Raw genomic sequence first — 23,976 nt, forward strand, 5'->3', positions numbered from 1 at the left:
TGCCCGCTGCCTGCCCCGGGCCGCCAAGGCTGGGTAGCGGAGTTATTAGCAGAGATTAGTTAAGCAGCACTGCTGCTTTGGTTTCCTAGACTTGTATTCACATAATCCTCCAAGTCTTGTATTAACAGACATCGGTTGGGTTTGGTTATTAGCTTAATTATATCACATGTTCTGGCTTTTTATATTCACTTAGAGACGTATTGTGGTATTTTCAGACTTGGGTCACTTCAATTTTATTATTGCAGGTGGCTTAAATAAATTTTCACTAACTTTTTCATGTATACTTTTTAAAGAGAACTGTAAAAAGAACAGTTTAGAGCTTTGTTGGAGTTTTTCAATAAGGATAAGGAGCAGCTTCCCTATCAGTTGTACAATTATGGTCTCCACTTCACTTCAACCCTCACATTAAATACATCATTCCAAGGCCAGAAAAATCAACTTACCTGACAGATGCAGATATTTGGATACACAAATCAACTATTTATTACAGATATATCAGGCCATTTGAATTGTGTTACACATCCCTGTTTCCACATTTCTTTCCTGTGTTTTGCTTCACTGAAGTCCTTCACAAAGCTGTATGCATGTAATCTGCCTCACACAACCAACCTTCCAAGGTTAATTTATTACCAATTAATTTGAGGTGCTCAACACCTTTGCAAAGACTGGGGTGAATGCTCAAATTCTATAGCTGAAAATCAAATACAGGTTTTACTGTATTAATCAATACCTTGATTTAAAAAAATAAATAAGGTACATGATTAGTAATCTTTTGGTATTTGGATACCGACCCAAAAGCAAGTAGAAAAGGGAGCAAGCCTAATGACCACAACCATTTTTAGGAGCAAAGCTACACAACATGCAGCACAGTAGGTTCTCTCTGAAGCATTTTTTAAAGTCTTCTGTGGGACAAAGGAGTTGTCCTGAACTTTTATTGTTTTAAAATTAGTGTGAAAAAATGGGAAAATAGGGAGTTTCCTCTGCAAAAGTCATGGACCAGTGATTAAGCACAGGGGATATCAACTTGAATTCAACTTTTGAGAGCACTGAACAGAGAAAAGTCCATGTAAAATTCCCAGTTTGCAAGTTTACCTTTGAAAAAGCACCTGTGGAGCCTCCTCTGCCTTTTGCCCTTTTTCGTTAAGTCCAGGTGGTCATGGTGCTGCAAGATTTTTGCACGCTGCAGGCACGAGCCATGGCTTGGAGCAGTGCTCTGGGATGTGTAGTCTCCTTGTTTATATTTCAGTGCTACGCATGATTAATCCTCCATTTCATTCATTGTCTTTTTACTTCTCTGCTACTGGGAACAGTAAATAAGAGGGAAGTTGTAACAAGAGCCTCCCTTTTATTCAGAGACCTTCTGTTTCCTGCAGGCTGGCGGCTTTGAAAAAAATCACAGCTCCATTGTGCTCCAAAGGCATATTGAATGATTCAGATGGAAAGAAAAGCCCACGTCAGTAGGAACAGGGGACTCAAATACGAGCGTAGAGGCCGACAGACCAGAGGCATCAATCCCAGGCAGTAGCACATCCTGGCAATGCTGCACCCTGTGACAGCACTGACATTATGGTTTCCCCCTCTCTGTTGTGGGTGTGTGGAAGGCAGGTGCTGCTCCCGGTATTAGGGGTGACCCTGAGCATCCCTGGCACACAGGAATGGCACTGATTGCCTGGGGGTGGTGGGGCAGCAGAACAACACTCCTGTCCTACCTGGGGAGCACAGATCCAGCCTCCAGCAGCTGGGGGGGAGGTGAACTCACTACTTCCTCCTGGAGCAGGGCTGGCAGCAGTGGATGTCAGGCAGGGCAGGAGGAAGGGAGTAGGGTCACCACCGAGTGACCCCTAGCAGAGGCAGAACCTCAGTGCTCCTGCATGGAATCAGAGCATGAAGTGCTAGAGATGTTGTTGCTGTCACTGAACAGCAAATGCTCCCCAAAAATAGATAATTTCCTTCTTCCACCTCAAAGGAAACAGTGTTGGAAGGAGTCTCAGTCATAGCTGGGCTGGTGCAAGGAAGGGTCCCTGCCATAGGTGGGTTTACTGGCAGCCTCCTACTTGGAGACTGTTACACCTCCTGGCGTGTGACTCTCGGACCAGCCATCAGTCCCAGGCAGGATCCAAGGGGTTAGTCCTGTGAAATGCCCTGACACCCACATGGGTGCTGTGCCTCTCAACCCCTGCCCCAGAGCACAAACCCACCAGCACTTTGCCACCGGTGGGTGACAAAGCAAACCCAAAGCCTTCAGTCCCAAAAACCTGCTGTTAGAGCTGCTCCTGTGCTGAGGGGCTCAGGCTGTGATCAGTCCTCACCTGCATTTCCCAGTTCCAGTTTTACATTTTAGTAGTAGTTCACAGCACCTTCCTTATTGGCAGGCATCAGTAGAAATGCGTGTCAACAAAACCGAAGCGAGCGTAAGCGCCGCTGCAGACAAGTCTGATAATAAAATATGAGTCACTGTTATTCAATCATTTACCAGCGCACGTTCTACAACAAAGTTCTCTAGGATCACCACCACACAAATTTGAGAGGTTTTTTTTAAAGAGAACTGTGATTTTACTTTCAACTGCGTAGCTGAGTCTTGAGAGGGCTGGTGCCTGTTATCCCTGCTTGCGGCCCGGTGCTCTGCTCCCTGTGCATCTGACATTTTCAAGCCAGGCGTGCGGCACCAAGCCCTGGCACGACCCACGACTTGTGCTCGGCATGGTGTGGCCATAGGCAAGAGCTCCACACCGTCCTTCCTCCTGGCAGTTTTCATGCCTCCCCAGCACCAGGAGCGAACTGGCAGCAAGGCAGGGGCTGCCAGGGCAACCCCCCACTCCAGTTGCCATCGGTGGCCCTGCACTGCTGCACACCTTCATCATCTGTAATGCCACTGGCTGGTGTTTAGGGGATAGGCATTTTCCCCCTGGGCTGGGATGGGTTTTAATTTTTGGTAACAAATGCACTTGACAAACATGGCAGCACGCGTCCTTAGTTTCCCCTCTGTAAGCCTAATTTTTTGAATGGCATCTTGCAAAAAGCATTTAAATGGTGACCTCTTGCTGCTGTAAGATATGTGGGGAGATGGTCTTTACAGGCATTCAAGCTGTAGTGCTTGGTCTTTCTTGTTTTTACCAGGGAACTTTTGGGAGGTCAGAAATATAGGAATTGAGGTTTTGCTGCCTTAACAGGTGAAGGGCTGCTGGAAGCATGCGGATGAACTTCCTTTGTGCCAAATGACTCTCATTTAAGTCAAACACTTTTTAACAATAGAAGCAAGATTTTAAAAGGGTGTAGCTAAAAACCCCCACATTTGCTTGTCCTCCTTGCTCTGTGCTGCTGTGCCTCTTGCCGCTTAGCTTGATCTTGAGCACTCCTGCTGCAGGGAAGGCTTGAGCTTCTGATGTGGCAAACAGGTAGACTAAGCTAATTTAGCACTTAAGTCTTTTATTCCATCGTAAAGTGGGAAAAGGGAAGGCTCTTCTCTCTTGCGGGTCACCTCTAATAGCAATTGCTTCAGCAAGATGGATTTCAAAATTAGGTGCTCTTGAAGCAGAAGCCACAGTGTATTTTTCAGCAGCGCAAAGCAGCCGTAAGAGCAATCTGACCTTCATTCTTCATAATAAATTCATTGGGGAAAAAAATCCATCTTTGTTTTTCAGCTTGAAGTACTGTCAAAAGAAAAGCCGGGGCACGACATATACAAAATAAAAAGTACAAGACAACTTCAGCAAAATGATAAAAAACTCTCAGAGATTTGCTTTTCCTGTTTTTTCTTATTCCAATATCGGAAGAAAGTCTGACAGCTTGTCTACAAGTACATTATTTTGGAATAAAGGCTGGTGTTAATTTAAAGTGAATCTATTCTAGACTAAATTAATACCATCTCAAAAGTGGTTTTCAGATGTAGGGTGCAATCCAGTAGCAAAGTCTGAGGAAAACACATACCCACACTTAGGTACCACGTTGGACTAACACATTTGTAAAACATCCCTTAATGTATTTCAGGTGCTAAAATAATGTCTACTGCAGCCTGACAAAGGAAAATGGCACACACTGTTATTTTCTTCTAAAGCAGCCCCAAAAAGATGTGATCTGTAGTCAAGGGCAGACCTGTAAGCTAAAGAATATCATAAAGCAATGTTGTTTGACAGTATTTGGCATTTTTCTGTTATTAATGAAACAATTGATACATTTGAGTCCTAAAAGCCTGTAGCTGGTCAGTTGCTAATGGTACAGCATGGAAACGGTGAAAATTAATCATCTCTGGTATTAAATACTATCTTTGTATTTTGCCATGTCTCTGTTACAGACACTGTATTGAATAACACATTATAACCCAACACAGCACATTGTCTTTATTCCTTTAATCTCCTGTCAGGCATAGCTGGGAAGGCAGAATGGGAATGTTTACTCTAACTAACAGGTCTAACCCTTAGGCTAGCAAGAATTAGGAGAGGTTTTTTCCAAGCTGGGCTTGTCACCCATCTAGAGAACCTAATGCTGTGGCTGCAGTCTGCCTGGCTGCTCTTCTGGAGGAGTCAGTCAAATCCATCTTGCCACTTTCTAGCAAGCCTAAACCCAGCTATTACTCAGCCCTTCTCCTCCTTCACGATGGGCTGGTTACACTGATAAAAGCAGCTGTGAAGAGACTCAGTGTCGGCAGTGCCAACAGCACCCTAATTAGGCTGCAGAAATCAGCCACTTTATACCCATTAGTTTAGCTTCGCAGGGGCCCATCTGCCTGGACAGAAACTTTTTGTGAAATTAGCTCAACTTTTTACTACGTCTGGTGTGATTGCTGAAAGCTCGGCAGAAGAGATGAACGCTGCCTCTGTTTAGTTAAACCAGTTTAGAGTGTACCTAGAAAGCAAGTGGCTGCAGCTGTACCTCCTTTCAGGACCAACTTGAGATAAACAGCCATAAAATCATTCTGGCTCCATTTGGCATTCAAGGTATCATTACTACCACTTATTAACATTCAAGTTCTCTCCAGACCAAAACATTTTTGTTGTTTAGAACAGGAAAAGCCTTTTTTCTCCTCTACATCAGGCATTTAGCATTTATGTGAAGGTTAAACGTGTAGGAAATGCTTTTTTACTGTTTTGACAGTGATGCCAGTGCTGTCTAATTCCCTTGTAGGCAACCACTGCCTAAACAATTGCAATTTCACTGCTCATTATTCCCCAGAAAGCAGTCACTTTTAAAGATCAAGGGGAGGTATATTCAAGCTCAAATGTCAGTAGTAACTGACCTCAGATCAAGGAATCTTGGAATGGTCAAGTCTGACCTATCTGTGTCAAGAATCAGAGTTTTGACCAAGAGGATTATTTAAGTGCTGGTGCTGCTCCCACCCAACATCAGCCTCTGCAGCACGAAACAGGCAGTTCTAGCATTTATAGTTATTGTATTACCTACCCTCTTCAGCCTTGACACACTTTATCAATGTTCTAACCCCAAAGACAAGGCATAGGCCACGCCTGGCCGCCAGGTAAACACCCGCTACTTTTTTAAGTTCAGCTGAATCCTCTAGGTTACTTCTTGTCAGCATCAAGCACTGAGAACAATGGCACAAGACTATAGGGATCTCATTTAGTATGTTTGTTCCAAGAACAAGAAATGTGTCTACTTTCCTCTGATGACCTGGGGAAACAAAAAAACCCTTCAGCACAGAAAATTTGTCATCAGTTACGAGCATTTGAATGTGTAATATCCAGTTTAAGGAGAAAAAAAAAGTCTGTCTGTCCTAAGCTTTCTATATTGAGACCTTGCAAACAGCATTATTCTTCTGCTTGAAACAGAAAGCAGGAATGTACATATCTGAGAACACCAACACACAAAAAACCCCCAAATCCTTCGGATATTAAGTGAGCCATTTAACTTAAGTATTTAAAACCTCTGCAATTATTAGTTTATTAGTATCATCCAGGATTTCAGATGTTCAATATTTCTCCTGAAGTTATACATAAATGCAAATTGAAATAAGAATCTGAAAGTCAAAATTGTATAACAAAACAATACTCCATCACAAAAGCGTGTAAAATTACAAGAATGCTTTTTTTTTTTTTTAAACACTGGCACTTAAGAGAACCATAATTTTGTAACCACAAAATTGCCAAATTGTCCCCCAAACTGGTAAGCAGGTATATGTGAAAATAGTTACAGCTGCCAGCACTTGAAGTTTTACTAAATATGCAAAAAACCCCTTAGCTTTGGTTTTGGAAGAGAACTGTATTTGACCAAATTAGACATTGTTGGTATACCATAAACATTTAACTTTTTAATGCAAAATTTAATAAAATGTACTTTTCCATACAACTATATTTAACTTAAAAATGGGCAAACATCAAGAGTGCGGTATAAAACCTAACAGGAAAAATACATCTTATCTCATTTTCAATTTGAGACAATATACAACTTTTTTTAAAGGGCTAAAACTAGAATTTCAAGAATACAAATATGAATTTACATAGATTTAACAAATAATAATGGTATCATTTATAGAAATCTTAGAAAGAAAATTCATTTCTTGTGGGCCATTTGCTACCAGGAGTTTCATGGTATAAAGCCCGTGGCCATCACCAGACCTGTCACCAAAAAATAATATGGTCATTTCATGCTTTTAACTTTACACATTTTAGGTACGCTCATCGCTCTCAGGTGTTCAGAGATTTACAAATATAACTTCCATTACATGGTAACAGAGTCACACATGTAAATTTCTCTACACCGGATGAACATACACTCTTCCTATGGGTCCTTCTAGGACAAAATTTAACATTCCCTCCCTCCCCACCCCCCAAAGTATTTAATTTCTGTAAAATTGAACTCTGTACTTCTCAACTCTCCAAGACTGGTAAATTCATGCAACTCAATAGAATATTACATTTCACAAAAATCAGAACAAGTATCAGTTTGCTGAGATTGAATTTTTTTTGTTTTGTTTCCAGTTATGGAAGTATATTCTTTCATCATATGCCTATATATTTCTTTTCTTACCCTATCATGATAATGCAGGGTATGCAGATCAAAGCTTTGTTTATCAGCTGGTTATATGAAAGATGAAAACTGTAATATTCCCGTGATCCCATATGGGCATTCAATAAAGCAAAAGATGAGTTCCCCTCAAAAAAAAAAAAAAAAAAAAAAAAAAAAGAGAGAGAAAAGAAAAAAAGTGTGATTCTCAAGGGCACCTATTAAAAGGACAACAATACTAATAAAAAAAAATTGTATTTACTTAGAAGCATTCAGAATGTCAACAAAACAGCTGCAACTTTTTTTCTTCTTTTTTTGCAATTACAGAGTGGTATTCAGTTAACAGAACAACAATTATTTTTATGATGCATCAGAGACAACTGAAGATGAGAAATGAACTACATCCCCGAATATAACTAATTTGTGCTGTGCACCAACAAGAACCTGCTTTATAACTCCCATGCCAATTTACAACCCCCACACTGTACCAGGCAAGGTTAGTGGCCATTGAAATACCACTAAGGACAGGGCTATCTAAAGACACATTCGGTAGTGTGTTAACTATACAAAAAAAGAGACACTGTACAGTTTAAAAACAAATCTTACACAGCCTTACATTTCAATTTTGTTTTCTTTAAAAGGAGTGAATTGTGTACAGGGGGGTTAAATGCTTTATAGACAAGAAAGAAATTGCTCTAAAAGAGACTTATTCATCATCATCATCATCTTCATCCTCCTCTTCTTCCTCCTCTTCATCATCTTCATCCTCTTCATCTTCATCCTCATCTTCCTCCTCCTCCTTCTTCTTCTTGCTCTTCTCAGCCTTGGCAACTACTTTTTTGCCTCCATCAACCTTCCCTTTGGCCCGGTATGCAGCAATATCCTTGGAGAAAAAAAAGCAGGAAGAATCTCAAAGATTTAACCAGCCAAGTGGTCCGAGCCACTTCCAAACAGTACTTGTGAAACCAGACCAAGCCAAGTATCTGCCCTTTCTCCACATCCACTGGGGTTGGACTGGGAGCTGCAGCTTCAGTTACAAGGTGAACTGAAGCCCAATGCCAAAGAAAGGGGAACCCTCTAACACAAAAAGAATACTGGCACAAGAGAACACACTGCTTATGACTGCTAAGGAATCTCCACTGCTAGGCTCCTGCGAACAGTTGGAAAAGCTGCTGCCTCTTATGATAAAGGCACAGCTGAGTCCACTATCCCATAAGGAAACAAAGCTAAGGAGACCTCTTAAGGTCCCTTTCTAGCCCTACCTTCTACAATGCCTAAAGAAATGCACAGGAAAACCCTTGTTTGAGGCACAAATCTGGAATTACCCACCCAGAACACATAGAATGACCCAGCCTAACAGTTGCAATGCTATGCCTCAACGAAGAGCAGTTACACAGAATTCTGCCTAACAGAAATTTACAAAATAAAAGGTATAAGAACTTGATTAAAGGGTAGACAGTGCCACCTTCTGCACACAGTAAATTTATTCCAGTAGTTTATAACGCACAAAACTCAGTTCCTGTTACAGGCAAGTCCGAACCATACCTGGAAGGCCAAGTCAGAAAAGCAGTTAAGACCTCCCAACTTTGTGCCAAAACAGTAAGAACAATTAGGTAAGAGAATTGATTTACAAGACTTAAAACACACCAGCTACAGAGCATCACCATGTTTATGCAGATGGTCCAGATCTTTAAATAGTTCTCACCTAATAAACACTACACCACTAATCTTACAGGTCCCTTGGACTCCCTTGAAGCTCAGCATGAAATTTTGAGAAGATACAATAGCCACTAACTCAAAGGCCAAGCAGTGAAATATTGAGATAACTCCACCTTAAAAACTCATTTGTAAGTCTAAGAAATAAAGACAATACTAGTGAAAATTAAAGTATCTCTGCATAAAAACTAATAATTCTACCATTTAAAGAAAATGTCTTATGAATTGCCTTGGCTGTATGTACAAACAATTACCATGATACTGTACACAAAGCATCACGTGAGAAAGCTTCTAGACCTGCAACTCCTCACCAGTACATAATTAGGGCTCAAAGGTTCCACCTTGCTCACTCCAGTGCTAAGATTTTAAACTGGATTTGTTTGCCAGCAGAAGCAATACCCAGAGGAAGGTCACGGCACACGAACAGATGTATGTGCTATACGTTAGCTATAGGTGGTCACTGACCCACTGTAAAGCATCATCAGGGGATGCTAATGTGCATCCCCCCCTCCTTTGGCTCCCGCATACTTGGGATGGGAATTTGCCTCTAGAAATAAAACCATGCACAGCACAACCCCGTGTGCACAACAGAATTCTACAGCTCCAATTATGACAATGTGATTTAGCTTTAATAATTAAAAAAACTGTATGACAAGCTGCTTTATATGTATAATTAACTAAGTTAATTACTAGAAGAGATGGACACAAAGTAGGTCTAGGAAAAACACGTCTAAAACTAGCATCTCCTTAGTGTTTTGTCATTATCCCAAGAATAAATTTCAAAACGCACCGATGTGTATCAGTTATCCTAATGTTCAGGGATGCTCATCGCTACGGCCAAAATTAGGGAGAACCAATTCATTCTTTACTAGTGTTACTTACTAGTCCCTTAACTCAGACACCACTGTGACCTACGGATTTAATAACAATACAAACACCATGGCGTCTATTGAGCCATCGGTGACAGCCCAAAATTACAGAAGAATGCCAATAGTTCAAGACAAATGACTGCAATTTGACGTTACAGCAACAAACCATATGCCCCCTTATGTGGTATTTTTCAACAACTATAATGAAATCTGTAATTACGGATAATATTATAATTTGCAACATCAGGTATCAAGAGTTCATGAGAAGGAAAAAAACTGTCTAAATTGAGACTTGACCCCCCCAATCATCTCTGTAGATATCAAAGTTACCTTTTCATACTTCTCCTTCAGCTTAGCAGCCTTTTTTTCATAAGGCTGTTTATCGTCTGCAGCGGTGTTGTTCCACATCTCTCCCAGTTTCTTTGCGACATCTCCAATGGACAGACCAGGATGTTCTCCTTTGATTTTTGGACGAAACTCAGAGCAAAACAAGAAAAAAGCCGAACTACAGAGGAAAAATAAGACAAGATTATTTTAATTTTAGACTTCGCTATCACAGCAACTTTTGTGATCTTTGTTACTGTTCCTTAGGAGCATTTCGGAATAGCACCCAAAGTGAGACAAATGTTGATTACAATGGAAGGTATCAGAACTGAATGACCTACTTTGTGAACTTATACACACTGCTGTCCCGTTTCTGGCAGGACCCCCTGAAAAGCAAATGTTATATACCGTACGCAGAGAAAATCTTAAAAAGAAGGAATGAGCGAATAATACCAAGGAGCAAATGTTATGTCAGAACTGTTAAAGGCCAAGGGGCTGCAGTATGTGCTATGGAAGTTAAGATTTCCTGATGACAGCATTAGCCCAAATAAGAACATTAGCTTGTAAAGGAATTTCCCTGTTCCTTTCAGCATTAGCTCCATTTCAAACACACACACACAAACGTATTTGTAGAAAGCATTGGTGTGTAGTACGAGACAAACCTGGAGCCAGTTGTCATTATGTAGCAGCTGAGGTTTTAATTCTCCAAGCTGGTTTTGAGCAAGATCATCCCTCTAACCTGTTCGGTGTAAAAGTCTCTAATTTTAAACAGACTGCCAACCAAAAATTCTGCTCAAGCCAACAGGTGATGCCCACAATACTCTACTGCTATATTACACTACAATTACTCTCTTAATAGAAACCAGAAAAATCAGTCAGCATCACACATCTTCAATTTTTGCATTTACCTTTAAAGGCTGCCATTACTCCAACTTTGATAGTGGGACAGCCTGCCTGAAAATGAAAGTCTAACATTCATAACTAATATCTCAACCTATCTTTAGGCCACCATTCAGGAAAAACGTGTAGTCTGGTATTTCTGAAGCTCCTAAACCTGGAAAAAATTATCATTTTATAGATACACACCAGTGTGATGGTCCTGAACAAGACAACCTAAAACTAGAAATCTACTTACGGAGGCCTCTTCGGTGCATTTGGGTCCTTGAACTTCTTTTTTGTTTCCCCCTTAGGTGGTACATAGTTTTTCATTTCTTTTTCATAACGAAGCTTGTCAGCCTTTGCCATATCTTCAAACTTCCCTTTCTCCTTAGAAGACATAGTCTGGAAGGTAATTAGAATCACAGAATATCTCGGAAGGGATACAGAAGGGTCAAAACAGTATTTTAAGATTCAAAATTCAAAAATGTATCGAAGTCCACTTCAAAATTTCAGTTGGGGGAGCTAAAGGTAAGACAAGGACAATGGATAGTTACCACTAATCCTTCAACTCCACTTCGTACTTACCTAAAACCTGAATTTCTAAATAAATCATTTACAAGCTCAAACAGTATTTCACACAAAGCAGTCATTTAAGGCTTCTTTTTAAGAAACTATTCCTACCTTCCATCGTTCTGAGCATTTTTTTGAGAACTCTGAGAAGTTCACTGAAGCATCTGGATGTTTCTTCTTGTGCTCCTCCCGGCAGGTTTGCACAAAGAAGGCATATGAAGACATTTTACCTCTCGGCTTCTTAGGATCGCCTTTGCCCATTTTTGCTGATTTTCTGTAACAAAACAAGAGAGACACCTTTAAAACTTGTACTTTCAACAAACTCAGGTGGGAAGTAAGTCACAATGAAAGATCACGCCAAACAAGGCACACTGGAGCAGTATTCTGGAATCATACAAGAGGAAGAAGTTTGCCTTCTGGAAAATTTACTGAAGATTTCTGTCATCCCTGTCTGAGGCAACCTGGATGCAAGCAACCTGAAATCTCAAAGGCCCTTCAAAATGTCCAGTTATGGTTTCCTGCAAACAAAAACTCACCTTCTAAGAAATCTGAAGGCAACTACTGCAGTGGAGACTGCACACTATGATTATTACCAGTGTATTAACTGCATGTTTGGGCAGAATAAATTCTATCAAGAGAAGGGAAAAAGTACCCAAGTATCCTGTCTCAGCTGGCCTTCTGGGTTACTAAATTCTTTCCTTCTACAGCCCATGTTTCTACATCCCTGTAGGCCTTGGGTGTTCACTTACAAAATATATTATTTTTTATTATTTTCTATGTGTCATGTGACATATATTGTCACTCTCCTTTACGTGTACTGCAAAAACCTATTCTCTCTTTGTATATATACCTAGAAATACAGGAATGAAACACTGCACTTGGTCAAACTTGTTCTAACCTAGGCAGGGAAAAGTATGACATTTACACACAGCCTGCAAAGCTCAGTATGAGGACTATCTGATTCTTTCAGGGACTGAAAAATACCTTCCTGGAACTTTCACACCCAAGTCAGACATCTAGACTATTTCTCCATAGCTCCCTGGAAAAAGTCACTTGCACCCTGACCAACTCTTCAGCAGGAGTTAAAAGAAGAAGAAGAAAAAAAAGTGTGGAAGGAAAAAAAAAATAAAGGGCATGCAGTGCCTGCCCGTACTGCCACAGAAGCTGCATTTCCTATCGGTTTGGCGGATAGACAGAAACAGATTTCTGCTCTGTGACTAAACACGTCCGGTTTGAAGTTTCTATCAAGTAAACAAGAAGGCTGAGGAACCAGGAGCGCTCCTGCCTGCCATGGAGACACTTCCAGCGCCAAACGGCACGGACGCTCGGCCGGGCCGGGGCACTCCCAGCCGGCCGCGGGGTTGGCGGTGAGGGCGGGGGGGTCTCGGGGCACGGAGGGGCCGCGGGGAGCAATGGGCACCGCGGCCGAAGGGCTGGCGTTTAAAAGCCTCCTCCTTCCCGCCATTTTGGACGCTTCCCTGTGAGGGGGCAGAGGGAAACTTCAGAAGTCCCTCAAGAGACCTGCTGGGGGTGAGAGGGGAAAAAGGGGGAAAAAAAGAAAATGAAAAAAAGAAAAAAAAGAGTCCCGTTATTAGGGAAAAGCTGTGGAAGTTTTATTTCGCGTTCAGGCGAGGACTCGCAGCAGGCCAGCGGGCGGCGAGCACATGCCCGGGCGCCGGACACCCACCGGGGTGCGGCTGCCCGCAGGCGGCGACCCCCGGCCCCGGCGGGACAAAGCGCTCTCCCGCCGCCGCCCCCGTCGCCCGAGGCGGGGGGGGACATCCCCATGCCCGGCCCTGCCCGCTCTGGCCGCCATGAGGCGAGGCAGCCCCGGCCTGCGCTCGCTCCCTCCCTGCCGGCCGCGACGCCGCAGCGGCGGTGTCGGCGGGAGCGGCCGCCATGGCGCAGGCTCCTGGCGGAGGAGGTCACCCGCCGCCGAGCCTCCTTCCATTTTGTGCGCTGAGGAGCAGAGCCGGCCGCTCCCCACCCCCCCCGCCGCCACCACACCCCCCGCGGCCGGGCGGGGCGGCGAGCCCAGGCCGCGGGACCCCCAGCGAGAGGGGCCGCGGCGGGGCCGAGCGCGACCCCCGCCTGCGAGGGCGACGGCGGCAGTGCAGCCCGGGCGGCGCGGAATGGCCGCTGTGGCGTCGCCAGCTGCCGCCGCCGCGCAGAGAACATGGCTCCTTCCTCCCTTCCCTTTGTGTGAGCGCGCCGCTACCCTGGCGCACACGCTCAGCCATTGCAGCCGGGGGAGGGCGGGCGGGAGACAGGGGGAGGTGGGTGGGAGCGGGGGGGGAGGAAGGATGACTGGGGGGGCGGCCGGCGCGCTTCCAGCGCCTGCCCGAACCCCGGCGGCGCGGGCGAAGCCCCACCGGGGACCCCCGGTTCTCTCCCGCGCCCCGCCGAACTGTGTGGCCCCGGGGCTCCGGGCCCCGCGCCCGGCCGATCGGCGGCTGCTCGAGAAAAAAGTTCCCCCGAACTGCGCCCCCGCCCGCCCGAGCGCCTCCTCTGCTGCTCCGCCGCCGCTCGCCTTGTTTTCTAGCTCGCGGCTCCCGTCAGCCATGTTACAGCCGGGCGGCCGCGGGGCCAGCGGCGCCCCGGCCCGCGCCCCGCTCTCCCGCGCTCCCCGCAGCCCCGGCGGCGCGGCGCAGCCCGCCCGGAGCCCCCGCCGCCCTGCCGCCTGCCCCGCCGCCGCGGCGATGGCTACGGCGAGGCACCGTGTAAGCGGCTTACGGCGGGGCATGGCGCGGCCCTCGCCCCCCGCGGCGGGCGACCCCCGGTCACTCGCCCGGTTCCCTTCGCCCGTCTCTCTCTTCCCTCTCGCTCCCTGCCTCTCGCCGCCCCGCTCTCCCGAAGTCGCCCGCCGCCCCCGCCCCGCCCCGGCCGGGGGGCTCGCCGCCCCGGGAAAGGGTCTCCCGGGCACAGCCCCGCTCGCCTTTGTGTGCGGGCGCCCGAGCCGGCGCTGCCCCGCGCTCCGCGGTCAGGCAGCGGCGACGGCGGCGGCACGACGGCCAGCGCCGGCTCATCGCCCGGCTGCGAGCGGGCAGGCGAGCGCGCCCGGCCGGCCCGGCGGCCCCCGGCGCGTACTCACCCGTGTCAGACAGAGTCGGCACGCAGCCCTAGCTCGGCCCCGAGCCCCAGAGACGCTCCCGCGGCCGCCCGCCCGGCCCCAGCGCTGGCTGGGTCGCTGTGCAGCCCGGTGCACCGCAATGGCTGAGCGCGGGATCGATACGCAGCCTCCTCACACTCGCGGCGCTGGTAACATTACTCTCAGCACAGCCCCGCGCCCATTGGCCGCCGCCAAGCCGAGCGCCGCGCCCATTGGCCGAGGCGCTCCCATTGTCCTGACCAGAAAGCGGCGCGGGTTGGGCGCGGCGCGGGACACGTCACCGAGCAGGGAAAGGGCGCGCAAATATAAAAGTGAGCGCAGGGAGCCGGGCGGCGGCGGGACCCGAGCGTGGCGGGGCCGGTCGGTGCTGCACTGCTAACTGCGAGGGCCGCGGGCCCCGCCGCCCCCGCGCACGCCCCCCGCCGCCCTGGGGGGACCCCACGCCCGCCCTGCTGGGGGGAGTGAGGCACCGCCAGCGTGGGCGCTCCCGCGCCGCCCCCCCGCCAATACCCCGTGCGGCCGCGCCGCCCCGCCGCACAGCCGCGGAAAATGGGGCACAGCCGGGGCTCGGGAGCCGGGCCGAGCCCGCGTGTTCCTGCTCCTCTCGCCCGGCTCCAGCCGGCGCACGGCGCCGTCCTGCGCTGCCGCGGCAGCGTCCGCGGCGCTGCCTCCTTACCGACCTTGGAGGGGGCGTATGTTTTTTTCTGTTGTTTGGGGGTTTATCCGATTTTTTCTTTTTTTCTTTTTTTTTTTTTTCCTAGAAATGAGTAAATCATTTTTAAGAACAAGGACCGGCAGGTACTGGGTTTGCTTTTTTACACCCCTGGGTGACAAGAAGCAGGCCGGAGTGGCCAGGTAGCGCCCCCCGCCCCCCCAAGTTCTCAGCAATCCCGCAGCGATGGTTCCCGGGCATCCCGGTGCAGGGCCGGGCTGAGCCATATCTCACCTGTCCTTCGCTGCCGCTCCTCTCCCTGCATTTTTACTGTCACTTGCACTGCACGAGTCGTCTGTAGAGGACTAGCGAACAGGAGAAATACCCCTTCGCAGTTCACATCTGCTTTATTGATGCAGACAACCCGGGGAGGAGCGCTGCTGTGAAAAACCCAAACCCACTGCTCTGCCCCAAAAGGCATTTTCAGCACCCTTACTGTAATAACAGAAACTTAAACGAAACGAAGTGTACCTTGGTCACAAATATTCATCTAAATATTCAATTTCAATAATTACTTAATTATCACGCTCTCTCAAAATCTTTTTTTATCTGTGAAGTTTTGGAAGGGTCTGTGATCTGACACACAAGGATTTGTCCTATTTTCATGTTTAGGTGGCCTACAAGACTTAAGGATCATACAGACCACCTCTTACTGTCACCTGTTACTAATATTGGCAGTGTAAAAAGAGTTTCAAGGTAAGAATGGTTTTTAAGATGTATTCATCTGATCCCCTTATTTAACCTATAGTCCAGTAATTTCTGTTCCAGACCCAGTGCCCAAGCCCACCTTTCTCCTCCATGAGCTGATACTTCTTTCAAGATATTGCTGGTGAGAAGGCAAACGAACTCCAAATCTTCCTTTGCAATTATGAATCATTTGGCAAGGCATGGTGCTTTATGGAATGGTGCACCAGTAACGGCCCTAATTCTAAACTCCCTCGTTTGTGAAGAACTGCCAATGGAGATAAGAAAACAGTAGTTCTGCTATCTGAAATCAAGCAAAAATACGTGAACAGTAAGGAACACTAATGTTTATCTAAAGGAAAGGTTTTAGGTGTTTTGGGTTTTGGTTTTGTTTCGTTTTTTTTTTTTTCTGATTTGTGTCTTAAAGTTCAAACCTTTATACAGAATATGGAGCAGAAGAAAATTGTAAAAATCACTAGCATTTATGTGGCCTAGTGTGCAGAAGCTCATAGCTTTGCACATATTGAACTTCTTTAAAGTTTCCTCTGTGAAAACCAAACCTGAAAGGAAGGCAAAGAAATTTTTTTATTCCCGGCTGGTCTAGAGCAAAAACTTCAGTAAAAAGCAAGACATGAGGAGGTTCTGATTACATGACACTCCTGTAAAGGTTTTTCTTCATCTCTGCTAGTTATATGCTAAGGCCTGTACAGGTTTGCATATCCCAGTGGGTTTCTTCTGCAGCCCTTGATGACACACACACACACACAAAAGAATTTACTCATTGGTTGCAGACAGTAGCAGTTTTACGGAAGCAGTATATGTTTCTTCTCTTGTTCATGCTGTGCCACATCCCTTCTGATACTTTACAAACATGCCTTCTTCTGCAAACCTCACTGAAGTTCAAATCTGTTTCAAATTACACTTCACAAGACAGGAGCAGTCACTGAGATCACTTGAATAACACAAGACATCTTTGACTTCGTGCACAGAGGCTTTGCCCACAGAATATTTGGGTCATAACAGCCCAGTACAACTGCTTCAGGAAAAAAAAAGTACGTATCTGCACAGGAAGTTTCAAAACCTCTATTTAGTAATTTTTGTGTTTTGCAAACTAGAGTATACTTTGGGAAAAGTCACTCGGATTGGATATCATACTGCAAAGCAAGAGTAAGACTATGATTTCAATTTAGATAAGTGTTTTAAAAATACTTCAGGTTTTATGATATCCTTTGTAGCTACTCACTTGGAAAATAGTAGAAATATTGGTAAGGAGCCTTTTGGTTTAACTCATTTTCCATGCATGGCAAGCTGAACATGGATGGAAACATCAGCTACACACTGTCATCCTTTTCTTAAAGCATCTTTTGGTTTTCCATTTTTCTTTAGAACTAACAAAGGCCTCTCCAAAGACAGAACTGTTCTTCTTGAAAATGTATTGCTGAGTAGGAACAGAAAAGTTCCAAGTGAATGATGAAAACAGTTTTATTTTATTAAAATTATCCTCTCACTTGATATCATCCCCCATGTAGCTCTCTAGCAAAGACAAATGAGGATGGAGAATCCCAACAAGTACAGACTACCTGGCTGGCAGTAAAGCCTGATCCAGAGAGATGCAGAGTGGGGATCTCATTCTCCCCAGCTCCCAAAATAACCATGAAACACCTCAGTGAGACTACTCCAGCAGAATTTTTGAGGAAGTCACAGTATATAAAGAATCTTAGAAAGCTTCTGCCCACTTTAGTGCTGTGATTGCTGACAGAAGTGGGGAAAGGTACTTGCATCAATTCAGGGAGACACAGGATGAGGGGCAGCACACCTCCCACGCCCCCACCTTCTCTTGCAAATTGTGCCTTCTGTGAGGGACACTGCTTACTCCCCAGTGGTTTTGGCTGGAAGGCAGATGATTTCATAACTTGCTTTGACAATGAAGAGATTCAGTGTCGTCACGGGACCTCCGGATTTTGTCACTCTGTCCTCCCTCCCAAGGAATGAGATCATTGTTTCTTTGGGTCAAAATTAAGAGACTACTACAGGCAAAATGGCACAATAACAACTAGCACGTCAGTCAAATCCAAAGCTCCCATTAGGCTATTTTTAATGAGATCTGAAAGCCTTTTTCAACAAAAATGTTACATTTTCAGCTTAAACCGGGAGCAAAACATCTGCAGAGACAGGGCACCTGGGCACATGTACTTATGATGGAGCTGCTGGTAATTTGGATTGTCACTGCTGCTTTCAAACACTTCCAGCCACAGAGTCGATAGGTTGTTCACAGCATATCTGAAGAAAAGCACTGGCCGTATTTGCCCTTTTCCTGAGGCTGCAGGGCCAGCCTGTACACAGCCCAGATGAACACAGTTCTCAGTTGCTTATTAGATGCAGACTTGCAACCAATCTTTTCCTCTGGTGTCTTATTTGAAATCTGCAGAAGATACTTTAAATATTTCCTTAAAATCATTTCTGGAAGAGAAAGACTCCAAAGAAATGAGACTTGGAGTGTCTGCAAACAGTAACAATGCATGGAATCTGCTTTGTTTTACCTTTCTGTCTGGATTTGCTCACGTTGTGTCGGATAATCTGTATATATAGCTGTCTCTCTTCTGTTAGCCAACAGGGTTTCAGAAGGCCATTTGTCTGCCCACTGCAGATGAGTGACTGGCTAGTGGTGTCTGAGCGAGTGGTAACTGTGGAGGAGTGGCAGACACACAAGGTAACCTCGGCTGACTAAAGGAAGTGGCCTGGGAGAGGCAGGCAGGGAGCAGGGATGGCACTGGTGCCGCTGCAGTGATTTCCTCACCAAGCTTCATGTGTAAACCAGCTGATTTTTGTTGACATGTGAGCCCTGCAGACAGTTCCATCGCTTCTAGAGCTTATACATTCTTAAATCAGGGGCAGTAGTTACACAGTGCTTTTATCCAGAAAATGGGTAACATGAAAATTTGCACACTTCTTGAGGAATTAACAGATATACAGTAAAGTATCCAAGTAAACACATTTTCACAGCAAAAGTGTATACCCACACTGTTCTCCTCAGGAAGCGGGCAAAAATGATGAAGATACATCAGTATGGACTTTTCTTCTGATGATCAGTATTACCACGAACATTTTTTACAGTGAATATGTGTAGAGAAAGTAATGATTTCATGGTAAGGTTAAGAGCTTTACTACTATGAAATATGATTTCTTTAGCATCTTATTGCTTATGCATAAGTACATAACTTCTTTAAGTGCTTCTGTGAAGCTCTTGATGTGGAGTTTCAGACAGATGGGAACTCTCTTCAGCTTCAACAGCAGAAAGGAGTTCAAAAAATGTTCTTTCAGGACTGCACTATTTCTGAAATCGCTGACCTGCTGAGATGTTTACTTTGCTGAGAGCACAACATGCAGTGCAACATTCACTTATCTCTTCAACTTTCTGGAAACACGGCATCAAATACTCAATTCCCTCCAAAATCTCCAGATCATTTATGTATTGTACACTCAAGCCTACCATTGAGGTAAGAGTTAATAGCTGCTTCTAATAAACCCAAAATGCTACTGTCCACCTTCATAAACCCTCCTCTAAAGGTGTCAGTAGCTAGTCTCCCTCACTCCAATCTGGAGGCAATTAAGCTGCTGATGCTGACACCACTATTAGACTTCTACAGCTGAACAGGCAGAATCCATCCAGGCCTAAGGTGATGAAAAATACCCGAGAATCCCTTCCTTCCTATTTTATTCAGCCCAAAAGATTCAAAAAGGTATGTTCCCTCATATCCAGGACTCCTTTAGATAGACCTCAATGCTACATGTCAAATTGGAAAGATTTGTTGAGCCATGTATAGTGCTGGGACAGAGCTACTACTCCCTTATCTGTATGTTTTCTCAAAATACACAATATACAAACATCACCTGACCTCTACTTTGATCCTTTATATGGGACTCTCTCTCTTTCTGCAACACAGGCTAAACCATCTGCTTCTGAATACGAAGATGACACCTCAACACCAACACAGTCCCTGATATTAGAAAGCCTACCACAGGCTTATCTCCACAAAACAGGAACATAATGTGAACTTATGGGATGTTGATATCCAAAGAAACAGGGGATGCAGCACACATCACTATTTAGTATCTACGCAGCATCTACTGTGATGTAGACTGCACACAGTTACAGGAACTGCTGGAGGAAACAACCATTTGCTAACAGGTTCAAAAAAAGGAACTTGCATAGTTTGACAGGACAGTCTTACTCTTTTGCTGAGTACGGCCAAGTGTACATGGCTGTCATTAAGTAGTGTCCACCTCATCTTTCACAAGGCGTACTACACAGCAGAGTGTTTCTCATTCAGCCAAGGAATTGTCCACATACTCAGGAACTTCATGAACTTGCTAACTTCCCAATGAGATATGGTGCTCAAGGAAGATTACAAGTACTACAAGTTATCAGAGTAACCACTTAGGGAGGGCAAGAATATATCCTGGAAGAGCACAAGAAGCCTCAAAAAGCTGTTATCCTTTCTCCATCTCCCTCCTTTCTCTCCCTCTATTCAGTCCTTATTCACCTTTACTTCTTTTCCAGGATTTTTAGAGGACTTTAAGTCTTTTACATTGTTTTAATTCTAATTTTTTCCTCATTTACCATGTTTCCATGAACTTTCATTTTGCTGTACCAAATGAAGTCCTTTATTGAATATGCCCCAAGTTTCACAAAGGGAAGGAATGTTGCCATAACAGAAAGATGTACTCCCTTTGAAGTCAAAAAGCAAGTCAGCTCCGACAGAAAGACCTCAAATTTTTGTGAGACACAACATTAGACAAACTCGCATTAAACTGATGAGCAGCACTGAGAGTTTAAACAGTCTGTAGTTCAATATAATGAAAATCTGATAGTTTCCAGGGGGATAAGTGTGGGGCTGGGAGTGCAGATTCAATTCAGATGCTGATATGCATGATATGCATAAAAGTCATTGGGTAAGCTGAGATGCATTGACCAGGCAGGCATCTGATTAGTCTCCTTCATGTAAACTTAACTCAACCTTGTCTTCAAGTATGAATAAAAATAAAAATTAATAGCCACTCCTTTGGAAAGAAGTACTGAAGCAGTAAAACTTTCAAGAGCCTCTTTGAAGCTGTGAATTTTGATTGTTTGAACTCTTATATAACTTAATGGTGACAGCTTTTGTAACAAAAGAAATTCTCAATACTGTTATTCCCTCTATTACAGCATAACAGATCACAGAACTGTTCTTGGGTTTCCAAATATAAGCAAGTAGCTACTTACGGGATTATATGGATGTAAAGGATGTGTATATTCACATCCATTCAGTCTCTATTTCCAGTGGCCTGCAACAGTCTGTTACTAAAAGAGGTTTTTCATTCAGTCCTATAAAATTTCAGCAAATACGTATCACTGTGTTAAACATAGCAATTAAGTTTTGATTAATTACTGTTGCTTTACAATTAAGATTATTATTTTTATTTCACTTCTATCTCCTTAAAAACCTCACACAAATATTTTGCAACCCCTTCTACACACCCACTCTTGCTGATTTTTGGATCATTTTAAAACATTGAAAAACATTTAAATGTTTTTAAAACAATACATCATTTTCTGTCCTCTAATAATTACACTCAGACATGTAGAAGTCATATAAGGTAGTTATTTTATCTAACCTTGCAAAAACATCAATTTCTAACCATACTAACACATGAGTAACCAGAAAAGTAATTTTACTTCTGTATATGTGACTAGTAAAATACAGTCTTATGTCTCTTTTTTTAAAAGAAAAAATAGAGAATGGATAGAAAAGAGCCACAAAAATCATCTGAGAATGAGAAAAAAAATATTAAGAACCATAAAAAACTCAATCTGTTTAGCTGTTTCTTAAAAAAAAAAAAATAAAAAAAATTGAGAAGTAACTTGATTACAGGGTAAAAGCACCTTCCTGGGGAGAAAATAGTGAGTCCTAAAGAGCTCTTTAATCCGTCAGAGAAGGAATAACAAGAATCCATGACTGGAAGCTGAAGGCAAACAAATGCAAATGAAATAAGTTAGAAAATTTTTAGCAGCAGGCATGATTACTACTTGTATTATCCTAGTGCCTGGAAGCCAAGTCATGGATCAGGGCTCAAGTAGGTGCTGGTAAAAAAAAAACAACCCAACCCACCCACTCCTCTCCAAAAAAGACCCCCAATGCCAAAAACAAGAGGAAAAAAAAACAAAACAGAGAAAAACCCCAAAACTGCCAAAAGGTTACAAAAATACGTAAGATGAAGTAACATAATAAATCAATGATAATATTATCTGATATGACAGGCAGCAGTTTCAGGCCATGGTTTCACGATACAAAGTGTTGACTTGAGATACTGGCTTAAGGTGATTCTTTTGTATCAAGACTGTTTCATCCTGCTCCCACAATTTCTATACAGCTGTGAAATGATGAAAACTGACACTTATTAAAAAACCACAGTGTTAAAAGCAGGGGCTTCATTTTTTCTTTGCAACAAAATGACAGTGGAACTGATACCCTTTTGCAAGCATTTTGATTTTCATGAATTTCAGGGAATGGGTTGAACAAATTTTCCCTAATAGGATCCCCACCTGAGCTGTTTACAGGACATCTGAAGTTGCTGTGGGGAAAGACTGCATATCCTAGGGAAAGACTGCATATCCTAGGGAAAAGCATGCAAAAGCAAAGTATGAGATTGTTCTGTTTTCCTCAGAGCAAATCACTAGCTTGGTGACCAAATCTCAAGTGCCATCGACAGATAAGGTAGACATTAACAAAAACTGAAACCGAACCCACAGTCTGGCAAGACTTCTCTGAAAAAAACTTATCCTCCTAATAAAGTCTAACATAAAAGATAGAGGCATAAGTTTGTGATTCCCAACAAGACTGCTCTGGCACTGGAGCCTACACACCTTGGTAGCTTAGAAACACAGCAGGCCACTACGTTTTGACTGGGAAGAAGACTAAAGGGGCAAGTTGAGAGCAGTATTTTCTATTATTTAAGTGAAGTCAAGGATCACACGGATCGCCCCTGAAATTCATTGAGGAAAGAACTGGAAGACTCCGGGAGCATCTCCTCTTATTTTCCAACAGAAGAACACAGGAGAAAAGCCCACCTTTGATTTCTGTTTCTCCATTTAAATTATTAGCAGACTGCAGGAACACCCCCAATGTCTACAGCACTGAGCAATTCTGAAGGAGCAATTCTTCTGAAAAGAAAACAAAAGCTAAAAAGCTAGGGTCAATGCCACACAAATATTCCCTGAGCCTTGAAAGCAAACTGGGTATACCCATGGCATTTACTACCCAGCCTTCTTCCTTCCCTTCCTCCCCAGAGGTGGCCAGCCTCCTCCCACTGGCTGATGTTCTGTATTTCACTGAGCTGGATATTCACGTCCACATGCCAGACAGGGAAACTGTTACAATCAGTTCTAAAAGCCTTCATTTTTCTCTTGTTCCTTGTTAAAAAATACTTCAAGCTATATCTATAATAAGCTACATTAAAGGAACGCCATTTCATTGCAAAGTTTAAATACTTAACAGCCTTAGTATTCGGCCTCATGCACCCTGCTGAATTTTTCCACAGGACCGCGGCCACCCTGCGTATGCAGGACATGCAGCTCAGGAAATGAATCAGGGTTGTGTATCGAATTAGATTATTTATAGGTTGATATATGTGTTTGCTCTAGGAGTTATGCAAAGAACAAGACAGACAACTACAGGAAGAGAGCGATGGGCATGTGGTTAAGGCAGTTGAATGCCACACAGGAACACTCAGTTCTGCCTTTGCCATCGGCTTCTGTGAGCGAGGAGCAAGTCAGACCAAGCACCTTGGCAGATGGCCACCAACCTTGTCTTCCTCATTTTCTGGGAGTCCAAACCGTAACACCTTGGGCCTTTCACACAGAAATGCAAAACAGATGATGATAATGGAAGGTTTGGCTCTTGAGGGAGAAATGGAGCTGGAGGCAAAAGGTTAAAAGGCAGGAGAACCCAATTAATATCATTGACTTTACTACTGACTGAACAAGTGGCTCAATTTTCTCCTTGGTCAAACAGGACAGTGGTGCTTTTCTGTTGTTCTGGGAATATGCGAAAATTCATCAAATACTGTGAAGATCTTAGCTTACAGTGCTTACAGAAGCACTGTAATAAACCAACAAAACC

The 23,976-nt window shown here is 44.2% G+C and overlaps 1 protein-coding gene and 1 long non-coding RNA gene across 2 annotated transcripts in view; one reads left to right on the forward strand and one right to left on the reverse strand.

Annotated features, from left to right (window-relative positions):
* The window catches only part of LOC135409639 (uncharacterized), a 78,439-nt gene extending 71,874 nt beyond the window's left edge, over positions 1-6,565 (forward strand). The window contains exon 7 of the long non-coding RNA XR_010428289.1: positions 1,374-6,565. This is a non-coding gene — a long non-coding RNA (uncharacterized LOC135409639). The remainder of the gene's footprint in view (positions 1-1,373) is intronic.
* HMGB1 (high mobility group box 1) lies at positions 5,866-14,603 on the reverse strand. The gene is made up of 5 exons (XM_064645457.1): positions 14,404-14,603; positions 11,424-11,586; positions 10,999-11,144; positions 9,870-10,044; positions 5,866-7,837 (listed from the first exon to the last, which is right to left on the reverse strand). The coding sequence occupies exons 2-5, from the start codon at positions 11,571-11,573 to the stop codon at positions 7,661-7,663; spliced, it is 648 nt and encodes a 215-aa protein (XP_064501527.1). The 5' UTR covers positions 11,574-11,586; positions 14,404-14,603; the 3' UTR covers positions 5,866-7,660.
* Between the last annotated feature and the right edge of the window lie 9,373 nt (positions 14,604-23,976).

This window comes from Pseudopipra pipra, chromosome 2 (assembly GCF_036250125.1).
Source record: "Pseudopipra pipra isolate bDixPip1 chromosome 2, bDixPip1.hap1, whole genome shotgun sequence".
NCBI lineage: Eukaryota > Metazoa > Chordata > Aves > Passeriformes > Pipridae > Pseudopipra > Pseudopipra pipra.

Bases quoted from the DNA above. Each gene is read 5' to 3' on its own strand.
- HMGB1 (XM_064645457.1), bottom strand. From the start codon at position 11,573: ATGGGCAAAGGCGATCCTAAGAAGCCGAGAGGTAAAATGTCTTCATAT. The intron at 11,145-11,423 runs GTAGGAATAGTT...ATTACCTTCCAG, and splicing joins AATGCTCAGAACGATGGAAG to ACTATGTCTTCTAAGGAGAA. The intron at 7,838-9,869 runs GTAACTTTGATA...TTTTTCTCCAAG, and splicing joins TGAAGGAGAAGTATGAAAAG to GATATTGCTGCATACCGGGC.